A 20,952-nucleotide genomic window follows, 5' to 3' on the forward strand; every position below is an offset into this window, starting at 1 on the left:
CTGGGACATACATACAGTGTAGCCCTTTTAAAACATACAGTGTAGCCCTGCTTTTAAATGAACTTTCTTCTGTAGGTTGCACTTCGCTTGTTCAAGCCCTCGAGCCAGAATTTGCTCTCAGACCAGACTAAATACTAAGCAAATTCATTTAATTAAATTTGTTGCAGATATCCTCAGTTAAGAAGAACAGATTGGTCTCCCTGAGGCTAGATGGCATTAACAAGAAAATAAATGTTGTGCTAATTAGAGAACTCATTTTCAGACACCTGGGGTGAAACTTTAAAAAGTCCTAGAGATGTAGGATTGAAAATTCATTTGGAAATGAGTCTTAGGCTTCTAAATCACTTAGGCACTTTTGAAAAATTTACCCAGAGGCTTTAACCATCTCACAATCGTCATATTTAGCACGTTTGTAGCTGTCTGCTCAGCAAAGCACAGTGTAACCACAAGGTAGTTCATTATCCCTGGAAGTAAGGGAGAGACTGAGCTACCTGCTGAGCTGAAGGTAGGCTGAATATCATTGTTCTGAGGATGCTATGTGTCAACAGGAACAGACTGATGCTTTCTTGGAGTCGTTAAAGCACTGGTGCACTAAATGTCCATCTATTTGCAACCTCATGGGACTTTCTGTACCTAAGAACTTTTAATTAAATCCTGGTCTTTAGTGACTTGTCCAAGCTCCTGGATAAAGACAGCACAGATGCAATTTTATAGTTCAGCACTTGCTGGAAGGAAAATGAGACGCTTAATACTGTCACACTGCCATTCCTCTGCCAGATTGTGATAGGAAGTAATAAGGAGTCATAAGCTCAATAAAAATTAGGTTTAATATTAAGCCAAATTTTCAGATTCACATATATGATTAGCAGAAAAGTAAGGAAGGAACCAGGCTCCAAAGAGCAAAAAGTCCCTTCATTTGCTTACAGCTCAGAAGTATGTTTTCAGTAGTTGGTTTTTTCTCTTGTAACCGGTCTGAGGATTGTTCTGAACCCTCCTCCTTGTAAAGACATGCATTAGTAGCGTCTGCTTGATGCCAGGTAAAGCCTTCCCACAGCACACACTGCTGTCTGTCAGCAGAAACCTGTGTGGGGGTAATTAGAAAAAGGCTGTTAAAAGCCTGCCTTGTAATCCCAGCTGGCCCCTGGGCTGGCTCGGCTCTGCCTCGTGCTGAGCACAGGGAGTGCTGCACCCTCGGACCAGCCCCAGCTCCTCACACTGACAGGGCTCCACAAAGGGGGGCTGAGGGCACCAGCACACAGCTGGGGTGCCCAGAGAGGGACCCCTGGGCACAGAATCCTCACTCTCACAGGTTTGTAACCCAGGGTACAGGTGTAACATGTACAGCAGGGTACAGATGGGCACCCAGGAGCTGGATCTCGCCATGGGGCCAACTGTACATCGTGTAATGCCTGTCAGGAGTCTGGATCAGCCAACAGCATCATAAAACAGATGAGTCAGGGCCCTAAAACACGGAGGGGACCCACTGAGCTCATCATTTTCATACCTAATTACACAGTGCTATTGAGAGAGAACTGCACATTATGCTGCACATTATGTTTCATCACTAGTTCTAAAAGATAATTGCATTTAATTAGGACCTATAGATACCATGGTGATTACTGATCTATAAACACTCAAGGTAGACCTGCAAATGAGGTGCAGCAGCAAGTGCATCCACTGAACACGATTCAAAAGTGATGCTGAGGGGCGATGACGAACAGTTGAGCTGTTTTACGTGGAACTTGTAGCTCTAGTCTCTGCTCTGATTCACTGCAATCCCTCTGCTGTGAGCCAGCAGGCAGACAAACACCTGCTGATCTTCCTTACTGAATTTAGCAAAATTTTTGTCTAATCTGGGGTAATATATGCATGAGTAGGCAAAAGTGACAAGAGTTGACATCTGTAGTGGCAAAAGATGACCTTTTCTGTGTGAAGTCAGGTCAGAAATGAAGAAGCAAACATAAAGCATAGCTAGTAATGCCACAGATAAGGCAGTAAACACTTTTCATGGTGAATATATTTTTTGTAATGGACATTATAACACATTTTCCAATGAATTGCAAATTGCAGTTCCAGTCAAAGAAGCTGCTGGTTCCCTTGTCCCAGCACAGGTCTGGAGGGTCATTTGCAGCAAGTCAGAGCACAGAAAAGTCATTCTCATCCTTCTCTGGTGCTTGTGCAGAGCTGCCTGTGCAGGTGTTCCGTGACTGGAAATACCTGGCGAGGGTGCCAGGGCAGGGAGAGCTGCCTGTGGGAATGGCACGGGCTGGGTTTGTGGGAATGGCACGGGCTGGGCCTGTGGGAATGGCACGGGCTGTCCCTGGGAGCTCATCAGGAGCTGTCCTTTGTGTTTCCCTCAGGGGACAGGGCAGCTCCTTCCCCAAACACCAGTCCTGTTCTGTGCTGAGCCCCACCACCTTTGAACCGATGACATGAAGCTGAAGGTATCCATCCCTTTTGATCCTTTAGGGAATACAAACTGCTTGGAATAAAATGTTTAACACAGTAGTCACTGAGTGTGAAATACTGCATTTGTTTTTTCCTGTAACCGTGCTTGGAACCAAAAATTCAAACACTCAAGAGTAATGGAATTCTTGTGTGCACCAGAACTCCAGTCTCATCAGAAATCCTTTGCAGTTATATGTTCACTGCAGTGCTTTTCTGGAAACGGTTGTGAGGGGAAACACACAAGTAGTATTTTTATGGGGAGGAAGGGGAAAGACTTAGCCAAGGGGCTAAAGGGAATGATAAATTGCTTGCCCACTGAAATTATGGGTATCCAGTTTCTTGTGTTGGGTGGCTCTTGCCCTTTGCAGCAGGGAGAACAGGTGACCAATTTTGTATTTCCGAGAGTGTGAGGGGTGTGCGTGTGGCCAGCTCAGCACCTCCCTGACAGAGCAGTGCAGCAAAGAGCAGGCTGGACACTGCTTCACAGCTGCTGTTCAGAGGAAATGCTTTACCCTGAGCTGTGTGGCAAACAGAAATAACATTCAGTAATGATAATTCAAAGAGCAAAGGGACCAGGAAAAGCAACATCCTGCTCAGAATATATTCAAAGTTGTCATTTCACTTTACCTTTCATTTTGCCTTCCCCTCGCTAATATCTGTGTCTTCTTCTCACCCCCACAGTTCATTGCTGGGATGGCTCTGCCACCTCCAGATCCCCAGTTTGTGCTCAGAGGTACCAGTGCTGCCATCCACACTCTGCACTTCTCCTGTGGAGGCCAAGAACCCGATCTCCCTGTTCTGTTCTCTGGGTAAGGAAACCAGGATTTCTGGCTGCTCTGAGTGTGCTCGTTTCCTTTTAAAAACAAGTGTATTCTTTTGACAAAGTGTGTCTGGAGAAAACAGCAACGTGTGGTTGTGAATGATGGGTGTGCTGTCTGTGCACACACCTTCAGTTTTGGAAACAAAACGAAAAGCATCAGACTGATCACCTGAATGCAGTGGTCACACTAAATCCATCTGTTCCTATCGCCAGCTCTGAGAACGGGCTCATCCATGTCTGGAACCTGAAAACACACAGAGCTGACACAGCACTGGATGGCCATGGACGAAAATCTGTCTACTGTGTGGAGACAATGGGTGGTAAAGACAGACTCCTCAGGTGAGCAAAGCAGAGGAGAACCAGGGAAATAGTTCTTGTCTCTGGGATGGACACGACTGAAGGGAAAAAAGTCTCGTAATTCTGGAGTCACTGAAAGTCTCCCCAACACGTGGAAATGCACTGAAGTACAAAAATACAGAGAAACTCTAGAATGAAAAGTGGGGGGGAAATAGAAATTATTTCTTTATTATGTGAATGTTATGACATCACAACAACTTGGGATCCACAGTGCCTTTATTACTGCACTGAGATCAGGGGCGGTGTTTGGGTAAAGGAAATACATTTGGATTTGAAGTTGACAAACCTTTCACAGCTGGTTCTCAGGGAATATTGATATAAAGAGTTTGTGAATAGAGGGGAGGGAGAAAAGGGAAGGAAAGAAGAGAAGAATCAGAGATGGAGAGTGGAAGACTGAAAATGAGCAAGAATGCTGAGTTTCATGCCTTTGCTTTGTTGCAAAATATCCTCTTGTTTAGCAAGGGAAGGTTGGGTAGATTTGTGTATTTTGGATTAGACAGGTGATCTAGAGTAGATGCCAAAGTGTCTGTATGATTAGGAGGTGTTCTGACATGTTTATCTAGAGAAGACATCTCATAATATACGTGGAACTCATTAGCATTTATATTTCTTATCTGCCTAGGTACAATTCTCAACACTCTTCCCCATAAAATCATATTGAATGAACATTGTTTGTATAATTATAGAGTTCTTCCATACCTCTATTTCTGCTGTATAGTTATAACAGTTCACATAGCAGTGCAATTTTAGGACAGCAGGTACCTGTATTTTGGATTTCTCTCTTCTAAAGCTAAATCACAACAATTTCTTGCAGCACCACATTGTTTGTATTCCCAGTGCTGTAAATGTTGTGTCAGCTTGTCACTCAGCTGAACAGTAGGTGGGAGTTTCTGTATTGACTGAAGAAGTCCCAACAGTCTGCAGATTCACATCTCCTCTGTTTTGGTTTCATACTTCATCAGGTGATCCAGTTAATTAAAGTAACACATGGAGAAGGGATTTTTGGTGACTCCTTGGCCCAGGGGTAGCATGAGGACATATGCCCTGTGCTCTGTAGTTTATGGACTGGAAGTTTCTCCACAGCAGTACCTTGTTCCAGAGGCAGTGGGATCCCAGAACCCTGCAGCAATTCCTGCTGTGCCCTTTGGGCTCCTGGGCTGGGAGAGCCCCCGAGGGCTGTGCCCAGTCAGAGTGAGCTGCACTTGTACCTCAGGGCTCAGGGGGGTGTTTGAGCCACAGCATTCAACATTTGGTGTTTAATTGCTGCCAGTCCCTCTCCTGTCCTGTCTCCACACGTGGCAGTCCCACCAGCCCTCTCTGCCCTCCCTGTGCCTGTGGGACATCGCCCACTGAATAACTGTAGCTTTTTATTTATCTCTGACACCGTCTGTGTTGTCTTGCTGTTTGTCTTTCAGCTGTCAACACATGACATTTCCATTTCATTGCTAGGGTGAACGAGTGTTACACATGTGGCTCTCTGGATACTTTTGTTTCCTTTTAAATTAGATCTGATTAATATGTCTTTTTATTGTGAATATGTTCAAATGCTCATGAGACTTTATAAATACATGCATACACATAAATAGCATAACTGGGCTCACTCAAGCCTCTCTCCACATGGCAACAGCCCGCTGGGACTGCAGGGTGTCTGTCTGGCTCTCGGGCCCTCCCTCCTCCCGGCCAGTTGTGCAGAAGGGACCCCGTTAATTACAGACCCCATTAACACCCCCCAGCTGCACTGAGCTCAGTGCACTCCTGCCTGGGCCAGTCTCAGTTTGAGCTGCTGCCCTGCAGGCAGAGGGCTCTGGGACCTGCAGCTCACAGATGTGTGTCACTGTCACAGCCAGGGTCGGGACCAGAGGATCTGCCTGTGGGATTTAGCAGAGGGCCGGACCTCGGTGACGGACTCTGTCTGCACGGAGCACGTGGGATTCTGCAGGTGCTCTCTGGTGCAGCTGGCACAGGGACGCTGGCTGATGGCCACGGCAGCCAAAGGCCTGCAGGAGGTAGGACGTGTCTCTTTTCCTGGTGCTTGGGAGGTTGCTTTTGTTACTGAAATGACATCGTTCGGGAGGGGAGCTCTCGAATTCTCTGCTCAAGAGAGGGCAGCACAAGAAATCTTTGGGGTTCTAATCACTAATTTTACTGCCACAAAGATGACTGAATTCTATAACTCCTGCTCTAATGACAGGGACACCAGCCCGAGGTTTGTCTGACACTTAAGTATTTGCAGCGACTGCTGGTCTTCACATGCAGGAGTTCTGAAAACTCTTCTGGTGCTGCTGGATGCTGGGAACAGGAGTCTTTGTGGGGAACTCCTGGTCAGCAGGTCTGCCATCAGGTGGAGGTGCTCAGCTCCCCTCTGAGCAGGGGAGGGGCTCATTTGTAACGTGATCGGGGCCTTTCACCCCGGGCTAATTCCTTCCCTGGGACTGGAAACAGTTGAATTACGATTAGTGGCCAGAGGTTTGCTCAGTGTGAGATAATTGCAGGGTCGGTTTCAGTTCCTACTGAAATGTCCACATCTAATACCACTGGCACTGCACTCACTGACTGACAGCTTTGTTGGCAACTTCCACTTCTGCTTTGTAGAAATCATAGCTTTGTTTTCTACAAAGGACTGTTTTGAGGACATCATATTAAAAGAAATTATTTCAAATACTTGACATCAAAATACCAAAAAAGTGGCATAAATATGAAAAGAAATATTGTAGCTCACTACAACTTGTTGATGAGCATAAAAATTCAGATGCTTTTCTGGTCTGTGTCTTGAAACTAAAAGTTGCATATTTTATACACATGAAGTAATAAGTGCCTGTATTGCAAGAAAATATGAACTCTTTATTACTCAGAAGTTAAGCACATATTTAAGTACTTTGCTGGCTCACAGCCAGATTGTTCAGCCTTTCACAGCACTGAGTAAGCCTGCAGACACAACCACTGCACCAGTAAGTACAACCACCCTGTGCCATACCTTGTTCTGATCAAACAAAGAACTCCCTCCATTTTGCTCAATAATGTATCAGTTCAACAAAACTGACCAGTGCATTCTGCGGTAAAAATTAAATACTCATCTGACCCAAACAGGACACCCCAGGCTCGCTCACAACTCATCCCTGGTTTGTTCTCATTTGTTTGCTTGGGCCCTGCAGGGGAGGATCATTTGCTGTCTCCTCAGGTAGAAGAGTCCCACTCTGGGTGTGCCCCTTGCACTAGAACCGTGTCACGTTTCCATAATTCACAGGAGCTCCCATAATATACAGTCCTTCCAAATAGGCAGCACTGTGAGACGCAGTACATTTCCAGCTTATGATTAAAATTAAGACTTAATAAGTGTTTATGCTTGGCTGGTGCCCAAAAAAAGAGTAATTTTGTCTTAAAGCAGGTTCAGTCCATAAATAATGAGATCTGAACAGGCATTTATTTGTTCATGATTGCATTTAAATCACCAATTATGAGTTACACGCACTTTTCTTGCCAATTTGCCAGAAACATGTTAAAAGCTTTATTAATGTGAAAAAGAAAAAGGGTGTGTTTCCTTGTGGCCAGTTTTAGCCACCCAGGAACACTATTAACCTCAGGCAAAGGCAAATCTTTCTTCTATTAAGCAAAACCAACATAAACACAGCACTTCAAGTTTTAGGTTACAGTTGTCAAAATATATGAAATAGTATTTATTTCTAAGGCTCAGTTACTTTTAATGCAGACAGCCTCTGGAACTGTCAGTCCAGCACAGGCAGCAGCTCATGCCTGCCTGCCTTCTGCACAAAGCTTTGCTCACTGGGTTTTCTTTGGCCTTTGCAAGCCCAACTGTGGCCCTCGTACCAGTTCATCTGTTTTCAGTCAAGGCAGAGCGAAGGTTTTTTCCTTTTAACCTGCAGAAGTGCATTTATCACACCACACTTACCCTTCCTCATTACGTCGCAGTTGCAGTTTCACTCTTGCCTAGGAGGCCTTTGGAGAGACAGTGATGAAAGATGCAAGATGAGGGCAGGTCATCCTCATATTTACAGCCCATTTCCTGCCACGGCTAACTTGGTTATTATGTTGATAGCAAGAAAGTTGCCAAGAGAAAAGCATCTTTTGTTAAGAGTGTAGCTCCAAAGAACCAGAATTCCCAGCTGATGAGCCTTTGGTCTGTTCCAGGTTTGGCTGCAGACTGGATGGCTCTTGGCTGTAGTCACTGCTCCTCCAGCGTGGGGAACAGTTTCCTGCTCTGGCCCCGTGGCTCTGGGAGCGCCGTGTGTGCCGAGTGCGGTGTGTGCCGAGTGCAGTGTGTGCCGTGTGGTGCCGCAGTCCTCGAGAGCAGCTGGCTGCAGGCAGGCTGGCTCACAGCCTCCAGAAAGAGGAAGATGTTCTGGCAGGCTTTGAACTAAAGGGATGGGATTGGAAACCATCGCAGCTGCCGTGGTCGTGATTGATGGCTCCCCGCGGAGCCGCGGTTGTGGAGCAGCTCCTCCGATGCCCCGGGAGGTTCCGAAAGGGCCCGGGACGGCGGGTGCTCATTTACCAAGCGGTTCGAGTCGTTTAATTTTACAGCATAATGCAGACCATTGTTTACTTAATTAAAAGAAAAGATCACCTTGGTGATTAGGGGTGTGTTTGAGAAACAGCCATGTTTCTGGCAGCAAGGTTTTGATACTCAAAGCTTCTATTTCTTCATAGTTCCAGGCTTGAGAACCAGCCCAGAGCTGAGGCACTGCCACGTCAGTCAAGACTCAAAACCTTCCAGTGCCAAACAGAAAAGGCAGACTCCTGATCTTGCCTGCCATCATCCTGAGGTGGAAATGAGCTTCTTCCTTGGCAGAGGAATGACTTGCCCAATGTTTAAAAAAAAATCCAGAAAAACACTAGATCCGTAATTCATTACCATCAGTGCAAGCAACAGGGGAAGCTGCTCTGTAGAGAGAGCAGGTGTTTAACACAGCCCTGTCTGAGCCTGCTTTGAACAGGGTCAGACAACATTGTGTTAAAAATACCTGTGTGCTGACGCTGCTGCAGCCGGGGAGCCCGGTGAGTCTGGGCTAGGCTTTGTCAGTGCAGTCGGCAGGAGATAAAACATCCTCCTGCCATACACACACTGCCTCTACTTCTGTGTTACCACAACAGCACAGAGCAGAGAATGCAAGTGTCCAGAGGGGAACACAGCCAAAAAATTAGCAACAGAGAGGGAAAAAGGAGAAAGGAAGCAGGGCTGTGTTCTCAGTTTAAGCAGTCTGCAGTGTTATCTGTTGTGTGCACATGTCATCTACTGTTTGGAAAGAAGACTGTAATGCAGATGAACTGGAGGAGTGGAGAAGAGGATGTGCTCGCTCTGTTCCTACAACAATGCACTTCTTTAGAGAGCTGGAGATTCCCCTACAGCTCCAACTTAGCATGCATTCCTCATCTTCCTGCAGACAGTTTTTACTGGAGGAGCTTATACTAACCTTAATCACCTTAAAAGACTTGTGTTTTTAAGAGCAGAATTTTGACCTGGAGCCTGACCAACTCCTCTTGTTTTCCTGATGTCAGGTTCAGGTTTTGGAGCTGCCATCCAAGACGTCAGTCTGTACCTTGAAGCCAGAGGTGGGTGCCAAGCTGGGCATGCCCATGTGTCTGAAGTTATGGCAGGTAAGGCAAGAGTGCCTGCTAATTGTGAAATGTTTTCCCTGTGATTCATTTTATATGAAGCACATGAATCTTTCTTCACTTGGATTTTGATTTATTATCAAACCAATCAAGTAATTATACTATTAAAGGGGGGAAAGATTTGTGAACATCCTTAATGTAACTTTCAGAGCTTTCCAAGCTTTAATGGAAGATTTGCAAATGCTCGGGGAAAGCTTTATATCCTTAGGATAGATACACTTTTTGCATCAATCAAGAGGAAAATGAATGACTTACCAAAGCCACTTGTTTGATATGGTTTCTCACTGCATTAAGAATGATGAGAAATGACTGGGTTGCCTGAAAACTGTGATTTTAATGGCAGATTAAATTCACTTCAATGCCCTCAGGACGAGGAAGCGCTTTATGAACATTTCTATTCCAGACATACAACAGGAACAAAATATTTATGGTGGTACTGACTTTGGGCAAAAAGGTAAATAAAAGCAGTTAGTGAAAAAAACCCATATTTGCAGAATATTTAGCCAGTAATGTTTATGGGCTGCCAACAGCGAATGACAAGTAATAGAAAAAGGTGGCAGTAGAGGGAGGAAGGAGTTGAAGTGATTGGCTCTAAATCTCCAAAGAATTGGTGGCAAAGCTGATTCCCATTTAACCCCCTGACCACACACTGTGACAGGTCTGCAGGACCATCCACGCTGATGCCAAATGTGTAGTTCCTGCAGGCTCATCTCAACATTTGTGTTGGTTTCAGGAGAAAACATTCTCAATCAGAGTTTGAGGCCTTAGTGTCTTCACTCAAAGTCCTGAACCAACTGAAATCTAGAGGAATTCATTTGCTGATGTCAGACAAAAGTAGGAGAGGCCACTGTTCAAGTCCCATGCTGTAATTAAAGACTAGGAAAAAAATAGAAGGAAAATTAAATAGGCTGATTAGGCTTTTATTAAACAAAGTTTCTCCTAAAAATGCAGTCAGTGTTCAGTGCTTGATGAAATGAATGGGGCTTTCTGTCTCCTGGACATTTTTTAATAAGATGGAGATAACTGAGAAAATGTTCAGTGTTGAAAATTTTGTTGCCTGTATAAGAAGTCCTCTGTCTTGCCATATTTTCTGCATGCATTAATATTGCTGTTCCTCTAGGAAACAGAGCAGGTGCAGAGTCTTAATTTCATGTAGTTTTTAATTTTGTTGCCAGTGGGGATAAAGCAGAGAACTGGGAACTGGGAGAGGTAAATTATTCCATGCAGATTCTGACTCTGAGAACTCACCATAACTTCCTAGACTGCACCAGGCAAGTACAGCTAATCCTGACAGTCTCACAGCCGTGTCTGCTCTTTTACAAATGTGTGCAACTTGGTCTGAAAGCGTGGGGAGCAGGACACCCTTAAGGGCAAATAATTCCATGTGGGGTACCAGAGTGATGCTCTGCAGTTTGTGGTGGCACTGAAGTGGCTCTCTGAGCAACCCTGTCAGCACAGAAGAGCAGAGCAGGGGCTCAGCCCCTCCTGAGCAGGATCTCTGCACACAGCTGGGCTGGGCAGGGCAGACGGACCCGCGGGATGGGCACGCCAGGGGCTGCCTGAGAGACTGTTTGGTGTTGGTGAGGGCACAGGGAATGAACAGGCTGGAACAGAGGCTGACAGGGAGAGAGCCCCAGGATGGCCTGAAGGAATTCTGCTGGGGTGGCTGGCCAGGGAGGGCTGGGGCTGCAGGCAGGGACCATCCTGTGTGCCAGGGAGCCACGGCTGAGCTCAGGGACACAACAGCCAGCGGGAACGAGGGACTGCTCTGCACAGCACAAGGCAACCGAGGCTCAGGGCAGGCTTCCCCTAAGCAATCAAAATGCTTCAAGCTGTTTATTTGGGGCGTTTTGAGCACTTTCTCCCCTATTTTTCTAGGTCTATCCTTAAACATACTAGTTCATTCAGTAAGTTTTTTCTTGTGAAGATTTATATTCTTAAATACAGTGTCCCTTCCGTTTCACACCTTCCTGCTATTACTAATTGGGTGGAGTAGGATTTGCAGGAGTAAGGACAGTCTTCCCTTAAATTCTGTGCTCTCCTTGGGGAAGGCATCGTGTTGCGTAATGGTGCAAACAAAATAATTCAACGAGCAGAATACATGTCGAAACTGGAAACGCCGAGTTATTACTTTATATAAACTGTGGCAATTATTCCTGTGGAGTTGACAGCAGATCACCTTTTCTTCCTTCCTTGACACTTATCCAAATGCAACAACAAGATGTTGTGCTTAGGAAGAGCAGTGATTTATAATTGAACTTTCCTACTGGCACAGGCCACGCACGGTGAGACGTCTCCAGCAGTGTCCGTCCCTGGAACTGCGATGAACAGGGCTGTGAGGGGAGCCCGCTGAGGTCTCAGCCTGAGAACTCCCCTGAGCTTTCCAGAGCTTTTATTGCTCAAGTTCATGTACTCATTGAAATATTACACTTCATGTGGTTAGCAAAGTCAGGAAGAAGCAGTGTGGGAGACTTTTATTTCACAGGAGACAGTACTTGGTTTTTAAAATAGACCAGTCTTAGATCTCACTTGCAAATTACTGGTTTTCAAATCTAAGCTGAGATACCCACAACACAAAAAAAAACATTTTTGCTTGGCATTTCTGGAAATGCTGAGCACTCACCTGTGTCTCCATCTGCACGAGGGCCCTGAGCTCCATGAGGGCTGTTTGGAGTAGGGAGAGGAGCCAACCCTGCCCCTCCATACCACATTTCACTGGCTAGTGACAGAAGAGCAGCACAAATAATTGTGGAGCTTTTTTATGCTTAAACTCGGGGCTTTTTTTAAACTTAAAAGTACCTGTGAAATACTTTGTTTTGCCTTGAAGGTTTTATCATTTATTAAATATAAATAAAATCTGGAATGTTCATTTAATTCAAATTTTTTAACTTTTCCTTGGTATGAAAAAGCAGATCCAAATACCTGATGAGTTAACATTAATTCACGTGTATTTGACATGTATTCATTGCTCTGATGTTATATTATTTTAGTAAATCAAAAATTTGACAGAAAAATTGTTCACAGTTCTGGGCACTATGAGAGATCTGCTTTGTGGGCCTTTCTAGCCAGAGCATGCTCCCTACCTTTTCAAAGGAAAAGGGGTCTGAAAAGAAAGAAGGAGGTTCCTGCAAGATCCCAGGTGTGGACAGACCCCTTCAGAAGGATGATGTAGGGGATTTCCTACATTTCCAAGGATTTCCCCTTGGCTCCCTTCTCTTAAGGGGCAACAGTTCTTCCCTGCTCAGTGAGATCCTTTCCTCATTCAACCACTCCCCTGGGCTGAATAAGGTGAGGAAGCACATGAGGCTGTTCCCTGACCTGTTTAACTCCCCCCAGGACAAATAAGAAGCAGTGGGAGAACAGTGTGGACCATAAATGAGGCAGTGAGCCTTGGGCCACTGCAGGTTTGTGTCATGGCACTGACAGCCAGCGAGCTTGACCTCAGTCAATAATGTCATACTGGTAAAAATGAATTCTGTATGTCCTTTACCTTTGTTTTGAACTGAATACCAAGCAAACAAATCCTGTGGGAGCAGACAGTGTTTGGAAGGATCTGAACAGCCTATTGGATACATTTCTTAGATGTGCCTACACGAGGTGGCCAGAGTCCCAGTGTCTATTTTGATGTTTCTTCTCCTATTGAAGAAATAACTGGCATTAACAGATGCCTCATTTTTAGTTGCTTTTCATTGGGGATTTGCATCTTCACTCTTGTAACCAGTCACTGCTCACGGGATCATTAGTCTTTTGGCTGGAGCAATGATGAATATTTTCCTTAAGTGTGACACGTAATCCAGTAATGTTCCCTTCTTTGAGTTATTTCAGAGGCTTAAATAAATTAGGTGTCTGCCCAGGGTGCCGTGGCCTTTGGCCTGTGACATCATTAATCAAAAGAGCTTTCAATTGGTTACAGTAGGACTGGGGGCCCATTAACCCCTTGGTGCCTCAGTGTTCAGTGTTGTCCTTGGAGCACAGGATCCCCCTGTGTAACCCTGCCCCTGGCAGTGTGGGACTGCAGTCCTTGGCAGGGCACTTCTGTCAGTGCCCACGAGGGCTGCAGGGCTTGACAGGAACTCCGTTACTCTGCAGAATTTTCTTTAAGAAGTGCAGACAAAGTTCAGAGCCTGAAGTAAAGCTCCTGAGAACTTCAGGCAGCCTCTTTTCAGGTGTTGCAGAGGGCAATAGTTTGGATTTTCAGAGAAAAATTTTCTATATCTGTGTGTATATATGTGTGTGTGTACGTTAGATATATATTATATATATAAAATTTAGAATTTAATCTGTAGATATAAACCTCATAAGTTCATAGTACCTAGTACTGCCTTCTGTAAGTGGATGGACTCTCAGGATTCGACATTCACACTCCTAAACACTTTATCACTTCTACTCCAGTCAGCATTTTCATTTATTCTCTTGGTGCTTGGACTGGAACCTACCTCGGGATGGTAATTTTCCTAACAGACTATTTACTTCTCAAACAATTTTACTTTTTCCTTGATCAGCTCAGCTGTGGTTCCCAACCCTTGCTTCTGGCTGGCTATGAAGATGGATCAGTGATCCTCTGGAATGTGACAATGGGAAAAGCCTTGAGCCAACTCATTTGCCACCAGGAGCCAGTGATGAGCCTCGACTTTGACTCGGAGAGGACCAAGGGGATCTCGGGCTCTTCTGAAAAGGTGCTTTGCATCTGGAGCCTCAATGAGCAACAGAACCTCCAGGTCAGCATCACTGGCCCTCTAGTGTCATTTATCCCACTCTGCACTAACGGTTTGATAGACTAAAAAAATATTTAGTCATGAAGAGGAGTTGTTGCAGATCTCTAGCTAATTAATCACAGACTGGTTAGAATGTCTGTGCTATGTGACCAGACTTAGCAAAAGATGGTGAGGATTTAGAAAAAAAAGAAAAAAACCCCTCTCTCACATGTTTCTGGTTTTACCAAAGTTGCAACAGGCACACAGGCCTAGCATTACTCAAGCCATTGCCTCTGTATCTTCATTTATCACGTTAGTAGTATCGAGCTCTCGGAATGCCCTAAACATTATAAATGAGTTACAAAAATGAGAAACAAAGGATTGCTTTTCCAAAGGTTCTGCTTGAACGGCTAGAGCTTTCTTTCCACTGTGGGAAAGACAGAAGTATTCCATGAAATACTTCACAGAAAAAAGAGTAGGAGTAGCCCAAGAGGCACCAAGAGGACAAGAGGCTCAGGCAGCCACCTTCCTTTGGCACCTACGGAGCCCCACAGAGACACAACATCAGGCAGTTGGTGCACCAGTTTGTGCCCAGTGACACACCTGGAGAGGCTGGTTTAGGAGGAGACACCAGTTCAGTGAATGGCCATAAACACTGCTGGTATCTAGACAACCTTAGCAGGTGATCCAGCAGTGCCAAGGGGGAAGCAGGATTTACCCAGGTGTGGAAATGAAGCGCATAAATAAAGGCTCATGAACATTAAAACAGCCAAAGCATCCCTCTTTAAAGTGGCAGTTGTCCCATGAACAAGGGGAAGGACCCTGTGTGCCCCACACCATCCTGGAGAAGAGAACTGTGGATGCACCAGTTCATGGGAGAACAGTAATGGCTGTTCCAGCCACGTTGCAGCTTTTATGGAGATTTTTGTAGGTAATGCAGCAAGTTAGTGCTGTTTTCTGAATGGTGCTACAGGAAGAAAAGCACATGCTGGGCCATCCAGCACTGACTCATCACCAAGGGGTCACTACAAAGGTGTGGAGTCTGCAAGGCATCCCCACAGAGCCAGCTGCTGGGGCAGAGCGTGTGGGGCAGTGTGGGGACACGGCCCCGGCCCAGCAGGGTCTGAGCCACAAGGCTGGGCCACAGTTGCCATGGTTTGGGTTTGTTGGGTTTTTTGGTGATCTTTGCCCAGCCTTTCTGCCACTACTGTCACCATCTGCACGTGGTGTCCTTAGCTCAGGGAAGGGGAAGGAAGGTGAGCAATCCCAGTAAGAAGCTTGGTATTGAGACTAGTTCTCTAAGGCCAAGGTGTCAGGAATCTGACACCAAGACAGCCTTCTTAAAGCTTCAAATACTCTGGTGCTGGAGAGGAGGTCATTCCTTCATATTAATTATAGCATAACTTTTTCCTAATTCAAAGGAAATATTTTTCTTCACAGCACATTCCAGTTATGAGTTAACCCTAATGGAGGGCTACAGGTACAACTCATGGGAAAAGCAGTTGTTCACCTGAAATGTTCCAGGTATTGTTTTTCATCAGGTATTCACATTCCCAGGAGATGCAGGATTAGCTACACCCTCAGCAGCTCACACAGAGATAGTAGCTTTTCACAGAAGAAATTTAAATGTCAAGTATTATAAGCTCCAAGCAATGTTCCTGTGCTCCATGCGAGTATGAATGCCCTAACAAAATGCATCTTTCACAGGAGAACTAGAGATTGTCAAGGACATAGATTAAGTTTTTTTCCACTATTGCATTAATAATATAAACCAGATGGGGATTTTTTTTCCTGACATTCCAGGTACCTGAGGTAATGGTAGACGCTGGAAAGCCACTCAGTGGCACATTATTTTTATTCTAAGAGGTTTTAATAAGTGAACGCGGGCAGAGCTATCTGCCGGTGCAGAAATAATGATGCAATGATGGTGCTCAGCTCTGTTTGAAGTGGCAATGTTCCAGTGTGTCAATGAGGAGATGATGAAGGTAACTGCACAGTTTATTGCTATGGGGAAAGTTTGGGGTATTGTCTTCTACAGGAAAGTTGCTGAAATCATCACTGTCAGCAAATGCCGGGATTGGTTATGAGCCTTCTGATTTGGAGGAGATAGTGTAATTATGTGATGATGTTTGTGGTAGAATGTAGGAGGTAAACAGCTTCTGCAGGTGAATAAACAAAGCAGAACTAAGAAATCTGATAACCACAGAAGCTCCTTTATATATGACAAGAAAAAAGTTCTATAAGATGTAATGTAAGTTTTGTTAGTTTGGTTGCTGAGGCTTTTCCCCCAAACACTAAAGCTTAGGCTGCTGCTATTTGGCTATTTTTCTAATAAGCAGAGGGCTTAAAGACATGCTTTGGGTGTAGATGCAGGTGTCCTTGGGCATGACTGGCTGAAAGCAGCTCACCTGTTTTTACCTCTTTGTTTTCTTAATTACAAGCTGGTTTTCTGGTTAGGGAATGATGTTGGTATGCATTAGACTACTGTAGTTAGTGACTTAGTGTAGTAAGTCCCTGGATGGCACAAATGCTGGCACTAGGATTTCACCTGGCTGCATGTACCTTGAGCGAGGTGCTGCTTTGCTCCTGTGTTTGCAGATCATGCACAAATGCCCCCTGTTCCTCCTGCTGCACAGCCACGGGCAGGGCCATGCCAGGCCCCGTTCAAGCCGTGGCTTGCTGAGTGCTGTGTCTCCCTGGTGCTCTGTGGATCCTGCCCAGGAACTGCCAGGAACGATGGCAGCACCACACCTGGGCCTGGCTGCACCCATTAGCCAACAATCCCAGAGCAAGGCCCAGCTGGCACTGCCAGGCTGGTGAGGGAAGGAACAAATCCTTCCTTCCCAGGACACTTAGGCCCACAGAAATTCCACTGAGGCCGTGCTGCATGAGCCTAACCTGGGGGGCTGGGAACACAAGCACTAACCAAACACAGGTTTGACAGTGGCAGCCCCACAAAAAGGCCCCCATACAGCCTCCTGCTCCTCATTAGGCTTGAGCAAAACTTGCTGTCCTCTTCTGAATTGGTTGGAGACATATTCTTCAGGTTCTCTTTAAAAGAGGAATGTGTGGAGCAAGTAAGAAGCATGTCAAGTTTCATTTAGCCTTTTTTCTCATCAAACTACACACTTCTGTTTGAGTATGTAGGTAGGGCAGTTGTTACACAGCTGAAAAATAATTGCTTATGGCTTTGTGTCTGTAAGATTCCAAATATGTTCAACCGCATCTGAAACTAACTTTGACCAACATTTCTGGAGTTTTCTATGCCCAGTGTAAAGGTTAAAGTTATCTGCAGTTAATTTGTTCTCTGTAATCCTGTACTAACTGTGTATCATGGAATGTCCTTCAAGGGGTAAAGCTGCTCCCATGGAATGTGCTTGTCAATCCCCTCCCACCTGAGACAAACAGCAAACACCAACAGTGTATTAAAACAAGCACTGGAGGATATTGGGCTTTAGCACAAGACAGCTCCAGACTCGGGCTTAAGTAGACAGACAGTGACAAAACAAACACATCCTTTCCACCTGTGCTGATAAATAACTGTGGTTCTGGGCCAGGGTCACACCACAGGTGCCTTTGCCACTGTGACAAGAGCTGGGCTGTTCCAACACACACACACACACACACACACACACACACACACACACACACACACGGGTGCACACTGTGTGTCTCTCAGAGCCAGAGTGCTCACTGATACAAGTTACCTGAGGGGAGAGCACCAAACATATTATATTAAGCTTTTTTTCTGTGCTTCAAGAGAAACTTGTGTCAGTGAAGTGAAAACTTTTCTTTCCAAGGGCTAAGTCCTTGCAGCCCCAGTGCCTCCTGAAGGAAGCCCAATGCCTTCCAGTGTAATTGTGCCCCTCAGAAACTTGTTCCCCAGTAGTCTCCAAACAGCAACAAAAGGCTCCCAAGATTGAAATCAATAACTTGGTCATAATCCCCTTCTTGGAATTTGGTGTAAATAAAAGTCTCTTGAGAAGGAGTACTAGAAATACAGATTTCCTGACACTGTAACCCAATTCCTGGAAACATTCCTTTCTCAAGACTGAGGTAGATGCTATAACAGCTTATTGGGGGTTTTCTGGGGGGCCACAGTAGTAGAAATGAGTAGCAGGTACTCATCAGCTCCAAATCTCAGCCTGGGAATATTGCAGAAGCAGGGAAAATATATGGCCTTAGCTCTGAACATTGCAGCTCATGCAAGAATAGCTGGAAGAAAAGGGCACAGCTGTGTAGTCTGGTGCTCAAAACCTTGACTCAGAGCTTTACTTGAGACAGAATATAAATTTCAATGCAAAATAAACTAAAAACATAAAGGGTTTATTTTTAGACAATGGTGCTGGAGGTGGGAAGGCTCAAGGTAAAGGTGTTTTCCATCTCTGTCTACAGTTGTTCTCCCTAAACACCATCCCCCCGTGGTGAAAAGCTCCACAGTGTGTGTGACACGGGTGTGTATGGGTGGGCACTACACCTGCTAAGGTGCCAAAAGGTTCTTTCTCTTCTGTTTTGAACAATTGGAACTCAGCTGTGACTTTTTCACCCAGGTTTACAAAACACATGAACTTGTCAACGCTGGCATATCTGACATCACCATCCGTCCAGACAAGAAGATTTTAGCAACAGCAGGGTGGGATCATCGCATCAGGATCTTTGGCTGGAAAAAACTGAAGCCCTTAGCAGTGCTGGACTATCACACAGCAGCTGTGCACTGCGTGTCCTTCTCGGAGCACAGGAACCCCCGGGAGAGGCTGCTGGCAGCCGGCTCCAGGGACCAGCGCATCAGCCTCTGGTCACTGTACACCCAGAGCTGACACCTGCAGGGGCTGGGCAGCGCTCCTGACACCGGAACTCAGCTATGGAGGGAGCTCGGAGCATCTGTCTCCAGGCTGAAGAGAGAGTCCCAGGTTAATTCCTAATGCTGCCTGTTTAACCTGCAAATTTTGTTTTCCAGAGAAGGATTTTTAAAATCCACAACAAGCAGAAAAAGGCCAGTCACAAACAAAGACACAGAACCGAGTTGCTTTGGGTTCTGCTACAGGTTTTGCAACAGCTTTTCTTTGGCAGGTTGCTGAAATAACGTGCCATTATCTCTTGTGAAAAAGGACTGGAATCCCTCAAACTGTGGTGGGGGCAGAATACATCTGTTTGTAAGCCATTTATGTAACCAAGAATTTGAATCAGTGCAAAATATCACTCTTTCTTGAAAATTTATACCCATTAAACCACCTCCAGTGGTTTCTCATTGTCAGTTACTTTTTCTTCCCTGTAACTGAAAGGCTATCAGAACAACCTTGATTTGTTCACACTTCTGTCAAGTTTCTAACTTAAACCAACAGCCAGGAATGTGACTAGGGACGGCCTTTGGCACTTATGAATTTCATTATGTCTCCTGTCACCTCAAGCCTCACAATTAATCACAAGAAAGAAAGGGAAAAATCTTCCCCTGCACTGCACTGCAAAGCTTTGCAAAGCCCTTTCCAGAGCAGTGCTAAATCCTTCCCATAGACCGACGAGCTGAAGGATTTGAACTCAGCAATCCAATTAGCGCCCTTGTCCTCGGAGAGTTCGGGGTAGGTTTCAGCATGGCAAGTCTGGGATTCAGCCACACAGCTCTCATTAACATTTAGGGGAAGTGCTGGGGTAAATCCCTACCCACACGGGGCAAATGGCTCCGTTAACTTGTCATCTCTAGGGCTGTGGAAGATAAAGTTCATTCACGGAGGGTTTTTTGTTTGACTCATGAAGCAGCATTTGCATTCTTCTGAGGCATTTTAGACACCCCCCCGTGTGTTCAGAGCCACAGTACTGCTGGATTGGGTCACAAAGCTGCAGTGGCAACTGTGTCCAGGCTGGGCACTGTTGATACTTATTGGAAATAATTGTTTCTGCACTATAAAGACCTGGAAATCAAAGAAAAAGGCACCAAGAGTGCAGTGAACAGCAACATCAAAGACTTTAGAAATTATTTCAGGACAAACACACATGGAAATTAAGGTCTGGGTCTGTTACCCAGCTGTGCTTTGCAGGCAGAGAATACTGCTGGACTGAAAGCCTTAAGCATCCAGCCTGGTGTTCTTTCCATTAAAACAGAATCAGGATACTGTTGCCAGGCTTTTCTAAATAAAATGTAGCCTTACACATTTTGGAGTGTAATGACAGTTTAAATAATGCATTTCTTTGATTATTTCTTTACTATTCAGTAGCTGCATGGAGGATCACATTGCAGTTGAAAGTTAAAGTCTAATTTTGAGTGATCCCAAGTCAAGGGGAGGTGATGGTGTTCATTACATCTACCAGACAGAGTTGCACAAAGTGCTCCACCTCCACCCCTCATCTCCTCCCACACAGAGGAGGAGCTGCTCCCACTTCACACGGGGCTCCAGCCTATGGAATGAGGGGCCATCTCCACAAAGCTGCTGCTGGAAGAGACCTTTCCTTTTGTTCTTTTCCCCCTCTCTTAAATAAGTCAGAACTGACAAAGAAACAATGCAGTGAATAACTAGAGAAAGCACTGCAGAGTGTGGTCCAGGGACCCGTCCCAGGGAGCTGGCAAAGCTCCCACGGGGTGTCCTGTCAGGACACACCACACTGGCCTGGGGGTGCCAGGGGGGTGCAAGAGTTCCTGTCCAGCCTGCACTGCTGGGCAGTGCCCAGTGCCTGCAGGGTTACTGCTCACCCAGCAGGAAAGGAATCTGGGGCTCGCCCACCTTGGGCAATGGTTACTGCAGGAAATGAGAAGAGCCTGGCCCTGGCAGAGCAGTAATTCATCCTTTGGACAGGAAGGCTCTGTGCCACAGAGCGCAGTGAGAGCGTGGGGAAGGTGGTTTCCAGACTGACTGATGCAAACCTGCAGCACTTGGGGCAGCTCCACACTCAGCACACCCTTGTTCTGAGTGCCAGTGAGGAGCACCTGATGCTCCAGGGACACTGAGGTGCCAAGGCGTGGCTCCTGCTCCTGGCACAGCTGGCTCACAGCCACCCCTGCAGCTCGAGCCC

The 20,952-nt window shown here is 45.7% G+C and overlaps 1 protein-coding gene across 1 annotated transcript in view; it reads left to right on the forward strand.

Moving 5' to 3' along the window:
- Positions 1 to 20,564, forward strand: part of GNB1L (G protein subunit beta 1 like) — a 41,162-nt gene extending 20,598 nt beyond the window's left edge. The window contains exons 2-7 of the mRNA XM_008920737.3: positions 3,130 to 3,257; positions 3,482 to 3,607; positions 5,469 to 5,631; positions 9,140 to 9,238; positions 13,759 to 13,974; positions 18,501 to 20,564. Of these exons, the coding sequence (XP_008918985.1) occupies positions 3,142 to 3,257; positions 3,482 to 3,607; positions 5,469 to 5,631; positions 9,140 to 9,238; positions 13,759 to 13,974; positions 18,501 to 18,767 (987 nt within the window). The 5' untranslated portion in view covers positions 3,130 to 3,141 and the 3' untranslated portion in view covers positions 18,768 to 20,564. The remainder of the gene's footprint in view (positions 1 to 3,129; positions 3,258 to 3,481; positions 3,608 to 5,468; positions 5,632 to 9,139; positions 9,239 to 13,758; positions 13,975 to 18,500) is intronic.
- Positions 20,565 to 20,952: the final 388 nt, after the last annotated feature.

The sequence above is a fragment of the Manacus vitellinus genome, unplaced genomic scaffold (assembly GCF_001715985.3).
Source record: "Manacus vitellinus isolate BGI_N305 unplaced genomic scaffold, ASM171598v3 scaffold_31_pilon, whole genome shotgun sequence".
NCBI classification, from domain to species: domain Eukaryota; kingdom Metazoa; phylum Chordata; class Aves; order Passeriformes; family Pipridae; genus Manacus; species Manacus vitellinus.